We start from the raw sequence: 10,029 nt of genomic DNA on the forward strand, positions 1-10,029 counted from the left end.
TCCATTTAACAATGAAGACTTTGAATGGCTTTTTGCTTGTTTTGCTGCTGTATCTGATGTATTGCTGTTACTTATATTATGTTTCCTTGGTAATAATTATTATTTGTTAAATCAATAATAGTTGTGTGTGTTCCTATTAACTTGGAAATTATTTGGACCTTTTCTTATTGAGTAAACAGAAAGTATCAGTGACTTTAAACCTGTAATGGTATTAATTAGGTTTGATTTAGTGCAGGTAATTATAGCCACATTCTCCTTAATCATTCCCTTTTCGAAAAAGGAAAATGAGCAGAAGCCGTAGCAGATGCTGTAGTTTGTTCGTAGCATAACGGCATCATTTAGAAACATTAGTTGTAAAATTAATTAGGAAATGGCTGTCCTGTTAATGGAGAGGGGTGGAGTATGGAGAAGGATAGTGAAAGGTGTTTTTATATATATATATATATATATATATATATATATATATATATATATATATATATATATATATATATATATATATATATAAAAAATGCAATGACACTGGAAGGCAGAGTGTATTTAATATAAATAAAATGCAATGACACTGGAATGAAATGCACATCTGGCCCAGTGTGGGTTCCTACTGTGGTATCTCTGTTCCGGTTTGTACATTAATGATCTACCTTGGGACCGTTAGCTCTACATAATTAATAATAGAGGATTTATAAATGGCAAGAAGTCTAAAGAAAGGCCGTATTTGTTTTCCTCGGGTCCTGCGTATGTATTTATTTTTGTAGCGTCTCTGGCTGCCTTTTCGTTATCTGTCCATAGTGTTTCGCTTCCGGGCCAAATCCTGTCTTGTTTAAGGTGATGCTAACCCTCTTTTACACTATGCTGCCCATGATTCCTGAGCTGTCATGCACATTCTCATGTGCTGCAGGTCACACGTCATCATTTAACTGGTGTCCCATACAGTAGTTAAATTTGCATGCAGATAAACAGTCTTGTGTCATTAGAGAGGCTGCTAATTTCACTTGGTATAGTGTTTTTTTTCCCTGGGTTCCGCAGTCCTTTAGGGTTGTCCCCTCAACACTTCAGCAACGTACTGCCAAGGCAAATTTTAATTTGAAATTGGGCACTCACCCACAATGTGTCTCATTATTCTGGAGATAGATTTATAATGGGCTATACCTGAAAGGGTAGTATTTCAGATAGGAAAAAAATCTGAAAACCATGCAACAAAATGCATATAAATGCTAGTTTGGCAGAAATTGAGGCCACTCATTGTTAATAAACAGGACAGGACAACCTCAAGCCGTGTGAAGCAAAACAGAGAGATATCCATTACATCTGCTCATTTACTGACACCTTAATGATGCGTATTCCTGGAAACAAGAATGTTTGATTGTTCTCATTTATTTTTCCAGATAACAGAGGCTGGAAAAGAGGTTTTGCCATCCTGGTTGCACTGGGACGAAGACAGTCACACTCTCCAGGGCCTTCCCCTGGAGGCAGACAAGGGTGTCCATTATATCTCCATATCTGTGTCAGATGCCAGTGGAAGCCAGATGTCTCGTACTCCTGATGTTTTCTCAATCGAAGTGCATCCAGAAGACCACACAGACACTGACCCCCTTCAGCTGGCACTCCAGTCTGTTAGCACTGAGGCTCAGCCATTCGTCTGTAGTAATGAGGAACCAGTCACCGTACTTACGGTCATCCTAGATGCTGACCTCACTAAGATGAGCTCCAGGCAGAGAGTGGGACTGCTAAATAGTATGAAAAAATTCTCTGGGGTGGGACTTCAGCACATGAAAGTTCTACCTGTGGTTAACAATCGCCTTTTTGACATGTCTGCCTTCATGGCTGGACCGGGCAATGCCAAGAAGGTGGTGGAGAATGGGGCCCTCATTTCTTGGAAATTGGGTTGTGCTCTGGACCAAAGCAATGTTCCTGACATCAGCAGTGTCCAGACCCCTGCCAAAGAAGGAACTATGTCAGCACAGCTAGGATATCCTGTTGTGGGATGGCATATTGCCAACAAGAAGCCCCATGTCCCCAAACGAATCCGACGACAGCTCTACAACACCCCTACTCCTATTCCCTCCATTCTTCCTCCAACATACCTTGATCCCCCTACCCGTATTGTGCCCACACCTACCTCCCCTTCCATTGCACCAGCTACTGATAGTTTTGCCCCTCCTTTTCGAGGTCCTGTACCTCTCCCTATGAAGCCCACTATAAGGGTCAGAGACTCAATTGCGCATACTCCCACACTGGGGCCTCCTCTGCCAACAAGAATAATGGATACCACAAGCACCCTTTCCATCATGCCTACAATGACCAGACCTGTGTTTGTTGAGGCCACGGCTTCTCCGACTCCGGCAACATCAACTACTAAGAAACCGAAGGTTCCACCCTCAACAAAGAAACCCAGGAAACCCAAGACGTCTACTCCAGCACCCAGAGATACTAGAACCACAACAACTAAACCGTCAAGACGTACAACCCCTTCACCACCTGTGCTTGATAAGAATTCAAAACCACAACTACGTAATCCTATCGACCAGGTGAATGCATGGGTTGGGACCTATTTTGAGGTAAAAATTCCTTCTGATACCTTCTTCGACAGGGAGGATGGTACCACAGACAAGCTGAGGCTGACCCTACGAATGAACCACAATGAAGCTGTTGGGGATAACTCCTGGATTCAGTTCAATAGTACGAGTCAACTCTTGTATGGACTTCCGGACTGGCAGCATGTAGGAAAACATGAGTACTTCATGCATGCAACTGACAAAGGTGGACTGACTGACATAGATGCCTTTGAGGTCCATGTTAATCGCTGGTCACCTAGTAACAAACCTCCTGTTTCATTTATCGCTCGATTCCATGGGGATCCTCATATGATTACTAATGATGTTCAGAAGAAGATCCTTCTGATTAAAAAATTAGCCTTTTCATTTGGTGACCGCAACAGTACCGCAGTCACATTGAAGAACATCACTGCGGGATCCATTGTGGTGGAGTGGACTAATAACAGCCTGCCACAGAACCCTTGTCCTAAAGAACTTATTCGGCAAATGACCAGTAAGATCTCTGATCCTAATGGCAAACCCTCTCATGGTTTTAGCAGCGCAATGGAGCCAGATTTCAAACCCATTAATATCACTGTCAAAGGCACAGGTAGCTGCCATACCTACATGTTTGTGCCACCAGGGGAAATCGCTGTTCCTATCCTTCCAACGGATGCACCTTCTCTGGGTCCAGGACGGCAAAGCACAGATGATGTGTACTTACACACTGTAATTCCAGCCGTGGTCGTCGCTGCCATCTTGCTGATCGCTGGCATCATCGCCATGATCTGTTACCGCAAGAAGCGCAAAGGCAAGCTCACTATCGAGGACCAAGCGACGTTCATCAAAAAGGGGGTGCCCATCATATTTGCAGATGAGCTGGATGATTCGAAGCCCCCACCATCTTCCAGTATGCCCTTGATCCTACAGGAAGAGAAACCTCCCCTACCTCCTCCAGAGTATCCCAACATGGCTAACCAGGAGACTACACCCCTTAACCAGGACCTTTTGGGAGAATACACAGCTCTGCGGGACGAAGATCCCAACGCTCCTCCTTACCAGCCACCACCACCCTTCACTGCCCCTATGGAAGGGAAAGGTTCTCGTCCAAAGAACATGACACCCTACAGATCTCCACCACCTTACGTGCCGCCATAATGTTTAGTGAAACCTCCAGCAGAGGAGGGAAAGGGACTAATGCAGTTCCACGCCAGTGTTGTCTGTCCAGGAAGTAAAGAGGGGTGCTAACGGTTGTACAATATGGGATTGTTTGGGGGGTAGAGCCAGAGAATGGAGGAATTAGACGGTGGTTTGGAAAAACAACCAACAAGAACTTTCCTCATTTTCATCTTGACTTGGCTACAGCTATTTGGGAAATGCAAACTCCTAACCCAGTTTTTTTTTTCTTTATTTTTTTATTCTGGGCTTTTTCTTTTTTCCTTTTTTTCCATTTTGAATGACTTTGAATCAAACTCTACTTGCCTAACAGCATTCTTTTTATCTTCCTCTAAATAATACAAGATGACAGTTCAAAGACTGCAGGCTGCAAATTTTGCTAAGAAAAATCATTCAAATAAACAAGGGGATGGGGGGGGAGGGCAAGATGGACAGTCCTTCAGACAGCACTGAGCTTGGTTTGCCTTTTAACACTAATTGTATCATTTTTACCTGTATTCATATTTGTCTAGCAGAAAGAGCATAACATCAACGAGAGGTAGCCTAAAAAATATACAAAAAACTTATTTTTGATTTTAATCCACTGTATATTTGAGATGTTCTGGCAGAGTGTATTTAAGGATGGGGATACGGGTGTGGGGGTGTGGTGAGTACCAGATAGAAATAACCTGCAGGAAGCCTTTTACCCCAACCGAGATGTATAACATCACATATATCTAAAAGAGCAAGAATTTTCAAATGGTTATCAGAGCGCAAAGGAAAACGTAACTGTGTAAAGCCTATGGTATTATTAAAATGGTCAACTGACTTCATTTTGATGCAGCAGCATCAAGTTTTTGGTACTCATTTTTTTTTTGGGACTGAGTGCAACTTTATTAGACTGATAATTCCAGACTGTCCCTTATTAAGTAGTAAGATTAGTAATTTATGGAAGAAAAAAAAAAATAACTTTTTGCTAAATTTCACAACTGTACATTAAATGAACCACGATTCGTCTTTATGATATCACAAAAATATTTTTTCTACATATGAATATGCCTGTAAAACAAAGCGTAATAAGAATATTTTCATAATGAAATAGGCACACTTTCAGAAAAATCAGAAAAAAATGCCTCCTGCAGTTTATTTTTATGTGGTAAATATTTTTTTATGTAGCAATGCTCCTGTTCTCAAATTAAAAATAAAAAAATATATAATAAAAAAAAAAAGAATAGTATTCAGATGATGCCAACAAGTATACAAAATCTATCTGTACCTTGGTAGTCCTGGTTCCCGAAAGGGGGAAATAAACTGACAATGAGGTAGAGAAGAAACATTGTAGGGGCAGGAAGGCATTTTCCTTAACAAAGTTGTGTGGAAATCAATTGAGGAAGAATCCTCAATCTGTTTTTTTTCCTTTTTTTCCACAAAATATTTTGATACAACCTCAAATTGTTTTATGAAAAATAATGAGTAGTGAGCTGCAGTTTGTAAACGCTTAGCTTAGTAGAGAATTGATTTATTATCATTTTTCCTTTAATCTCAATGGCAGAAGTTTTAAAGCTACTTATCTTCATGCTGTTTGGATGGCCCGTACCGTGCGTGTGCATGTGTGCGCGTGCGTGTGTCCGTGTGTGCCAAGGTTTAACTTTCCTTCCTGTTTCTTAGCCAGTGTCTAACTGGATCACTGCATCCAATATTACTGGTGTCTGAAAGTCCTCGTTGTAAGTGACCCTTTGCAATAATGTTAGGTTGAGTGCGGTCATGTGTGGGCTATGGAGCTCAGGGCAATACAAACGCAGCCACAGTGGATCGTAGTGTGAGTACAGACTCCCCGGCACGGAGCTGTGTGTTTTAACAGGGACGGGCTGCCTCAAAATGGCAACAGACTCGGTACATGCTGCTCAAACAATCCACCGTTTAACATATTAAAAATGTCTCGCTGCATAATGGAGGAACGTGCTAGGTTACGTTATCATTATGAGAAGAGAGGTTTCTCTCTGTTGATAAGCTCTGGCTATAATGTATTTTGAAATGCTTCCATTTAACTTGTATTGATTTATTCACATATGAAAGCCCACCAAGGTTTTATTAGACTCTGTCTGTTGTTGAAACTTCAGCTCATGTTGCATTAGTCAGGTACCGTCTTTTCTGCTAAGCTGTACTGATATAAAGCCTTAAAAAATGAAATGGTAGAAGACCAGTACAGAGATAGGGAGTGGCTTTGTATTCAGGTACGATATCCATTCAAATCCCCCATTCCCTCTTTGAGAATGTCATCATAAGTTAAAAAATTGAGATTCATAGTGAGGTATGCATTCGTGGCCTTTTCGTTCCATTTGCAATGGCTGTATTTCCCCCCCCCCGACTCTCTCTCCAGTCTTATCAGGTTGACTATCCGTGGTAATTGACTTCAGTAGGGCTCAGTGACTTGTGTGAAGCTTTGAGGACAAGGAAACCAAAGAGTAATCATGAATCTAATCATGCATTTTTTTTCCATTTGATATTTCATTTATGAATTACTTATCAGACACAAACTGCTAACTTAAATATTGTTTTCTCTCTTTACACTTTTTATATCTTATGGTACTTCACGACTGTGAAATAAAAAGGTTTGAATCACAAATTGTTCCAATGGAATCCAACCTTTTAAAACAATCAAAAGAAAATGAGAAAGAGAAGAGGGTCCCCTTTTAAAAACTGAGGCACTTGCTAGCCGTGAAATCTCCATGCTTTCTGGGTTTGCAAATTTGTAGATCCCATTTTTACCGGAAGCATTTCGATCATCATGCTAATCATTTTGCAGTGTGATTCCTGGACATGGCGAGAGATTAGCTCTGACTGTGTAATATTTGTTTTCCATCTCATTTACTTTTATTTTGCGTTTGTAAATCTAGGGATTGGTGTGTCAAATATCAGCCTTATGCCAATGTTTTGTGCAGCTCTCTAATTTCCACTGGGGCAACTTTCTCTCTATGAATAAATGAGTCCTTACAACTGGAATATTGAGGTTATCCTTATGTGTGAGGAATGAGAGATGATAAGGTATTATCTGTAAATGTTTGTGTGGTATTAAGTCTACACCGCCCCTCCCCCCGAGTTTTTTTTCTCTCATTAGTTTTTGGTTGACTTTCTCCTCTGCTGTTACTTGACGAGTGGGCACAGCTCCTCTTGTCTTGATGGGGCTGGTTCGGGGGGTTGTGTGAAGTGAGCTTATTGAAGCCCTCAAAAAGGAGGGGCTAAGTGGTGAGATATATATATTTTTTTGTCTTTTCTAATCTTTTGGCAGAGCAGAAGAAAAATGAGGAGAGCAAACAGGAAAAAAGTTTGCACCCTGGAACCCTGACAAATGTCCATTGCCATGGCAACCTAAACCTTACAAAGGGGGGAGGTTAAATAAATGCTTAATTAAACAATAATGCAAGATGAATTTCTTTTCACTGTTTTTAATAGCATTGTTTTATTTATACCACTAGACACTGTATGTTGATCTTGTATTAAAAAAGTGTTTTCACCAAATACTGCCATTCTCCATTATTGCTTTTTTTTCCACCTTTTGTGTTGGTTTACAAAACTGTGTGCATTAAACTGTTCCTTCATGCATTTGTTAGTGTGTAATGCATAGTCCTTTTTCCTCTGCAAAGTCATTCAGGGGAATTTTTAGCACTATGTGTGATAATGATTAGTGTATCTGATGATCGGCTGGCCTGACCTGACGTACCTCTTACCGTTGAATTCATGTGAGTTTAATATGCATTTCAAGGTGGTGATCTTGAAGATATTTTGAGTGAGACTGTTGGTTAAGATTACGAAGGTATTTTAATAATGTTTTTGCCATTCAGATTGTAGCTCAATTCAAGCTGACATTCAAATTATCAGATAAAATTAAAAGAAAACTGTGGTTTAAACTATATCAGATTAAAGATTTGAACTAATGCATCAGTTAAATGAGCTGCTAATCACTCGGCAACTATTAGAATGGACGGAACACATTTGCTGGTCGTCTCATTTCAGGACGTGAGACATCACCTTAAGTAGTGATCTGTACACATGCTGTGAGCCATTAGCATTAGGGCACTTAGAATAGCAATACAAATGAATCGCATCGGGAAAATACACGTTTGTAGAATTTTGAAAAAGTGTAAGTATTAGGGGAAAAATGTCAGTTGCTGTGCTCATTATCAGTATTGCATAGCACATTGTTTATTTCCGAACATTAACGAGAAGTACAAATATAAATTATATACGTATGCTTTATTAATTCTTTCCATTAACCTTAAAATTATTTTTAATTATGTGATTTGGAACAAACTAATGTAGCTCAAATGAGAGAAGTAATTTGTAATCAATTAGGGGAATTTATGCTCCACTTTTATGCAGTATGTTAACAAGCCTTTTTTAAAAAAAAAAAAAAAAAAAAAAATCATTAGCCTTCACTGGATAATGTAATTTAGTATGGCAGAAAAGGAATGTGAACATTTTTGTACTATTTATTTTTGTATGGTTGGGTGTATGTGCAAACACCCTGGACTGAGCTTATGTACCCTGCAGGGGCTTCCCATATATGGTTGGGTGTATGTGCAAACACCCTGGACTGAGCTTATGTACCCTGCAGGGGCTTCCCATATATGGTTGGGTGTATGTGCAAACACCCTGGACTGAGCTTATGTACCCTGCAGGGGCTTCCCATATATGGTTGGGTGTATGTGCAAACACCCTGGACTGAGCTTATGTACCCTGCAGGGGCTTCCCATATATGGTTGGACGACCTGAAAATATCTTTTTTTTTTTTTTTTTTTTTTTTTTTTCTTTATTCTCCAGAAAAAAAAGATTGTTTGCTTTGGGTGCAATTTCCACAGATGAATGTCAGGAATAACTTAAAAACAAGGTCTGAAGCTAAAGGTTTTGATTCAGAAAGTTCTGTTTGTATAATTTAAAATTATTTTGGAAGTTATGCAGCAGCTGATGCAGCAGCGTGTCAAAAAAGTTCATAAAATGCATTTTAAATGTTCACTATTAAGCACCTACCATCGGTATTAGCATTTGAGTTTTTTATGCATTTACTTATTTTTCCTTTTTTTTTATCATGGTTATTCATTTAACACAATTCCCCAAACGCCAAATTCATTTTACTGGTCAAATGTCTCAGACTGTAGGAGGAGGTGAGGTGAGAAAATCGTAAGAAGAGAAGAAACGAGGGAACAATTTTTCAGGCCAACTAAATAATTTTTTCATTAACGGAAACCATGATGTGACGTGTCCAGAGTGTGGCGACAGAAATGGCTGGTAGATGATCAGTCAGCCATGCATTCTGAAAGCCTCTCACTCTGTGCGACAGCTGCAGTACAAGCCAGCTGTTACTCCGAGATCAGTTTAAAATGAAGTTCATAAATTAATATGGTTGCCCAAACCTTTCAGGGTGTCAAGGTACTAAAATATCTGAGCTGTGTTGTGAGAAATGGAGCCCAGGCCTCCACATATGACATATTCGATGGGCTTGTGTGTGGCTCGGCGAGCTAAGCCTCTGTGCCCGGGATTGGAAGGTCTCTGGTTCGAGCCCCGGCAGAATAGTCACATCTCCATAGACACTGGAGCAGGGCCCTTAACACCCCCCCTCCCAGCCACAGGGACGCTGCACGCTGACTCCCAGCTTGCTCTGACCTGAGTCTGTGTGTCTCATGGAGAGCGAGATGGGGTAGGCAAAGAGAAGCATCCCATTATACTTGTGCAAATGGCAAATAAAGGATCTTTTCATATTCAGAGGATTTAGTACCTTACTAATCAAAACATCAGTATGTGCACTGAAATTTATGCTACATTGCCCCATCCACTCACTCGCCTTTCTGAGAATAGCCCAGTAAAGTCAGAGAGGGACTGTGTGTCATATGATCACTCTTACTTTAGTACATCAGAATATCGAATGGTAAACGCTGCCTTCGGCTGAATTACACTTGAAAAATATAGTGACCTGGAGTGATTAATTAATGTTCAGATAACAAAATTAAAATGTTCCGGTACTTGGTTCGTGCTGCATTACACCAGAGACTCTGTAATCAAGATCGCAATGCACCTGCATATTCTATAACGGAGGTTTGTTAAAGGCACACGTGTCGATGTAATTAAGGGGAATCTGAACCAGTTTGTACTTTCAGCTGTTTGTTTTAAGGGAGTCACTGAAAGATTCTTGAATAATACCTTCATTAACATGGTTCTGAATGCATTTGAAAAGTAACGCACAGAAATACAGCAATTGGGTCTAACTCACCACACAAGTGGAAACTGAATGTCAATGAACAGAAGGGTGGATGCCTGATCTGCACCCAAGTTATATTGTAGC

The 10,029-nt window shown here is 40.2% G+C and overlaps 1 protein-coding gene across 2 annotated transcripts in view; it reads left to right on the plus strand.

The window, feature by feature from the left end:
• dag1 (dystroglycan 1) overlaps nt 1-7,211 on the plus strand; it is a 29,526-nt gene extending 22,315 nt beyond the window's left edge. For both annotated transcript variants that reach the window (XM_023811300.2, XM_023811299.2), the window contains exon 3: nt 1,389-7,211. In XM_023811300.2, coding sequence (XP_023667068.2) covers nt 1,389-3,695 — 2,307 coding nt within the window. In that variant the 3' untranslated portion in view covers nt 3,696-7,211. The remainder of the gene's footprint in view (nt 1-1,388) is intronic.
• Nucleotides 7,212-10,029: the final 2,818 nt, after the last annotated feature.

The sequence above is a fragment of the Paramormyrops kingsleyae genome, chromosome 8 (assembly GCF_048594095.1).
Source record: "Paramormyrops kingsleyae isolate MSU_618 chromosome 8, PKINGS_0.4, whole genome shotgun sequence".
In the NCBI taxonomy this organism is placed as follows: Eukaryota; Metazoa; Chordata; class Actinopteri; order Osteoglossiformes; family Mormyridae; genus Paramormyrops; species Paramormyrops kingsleyae.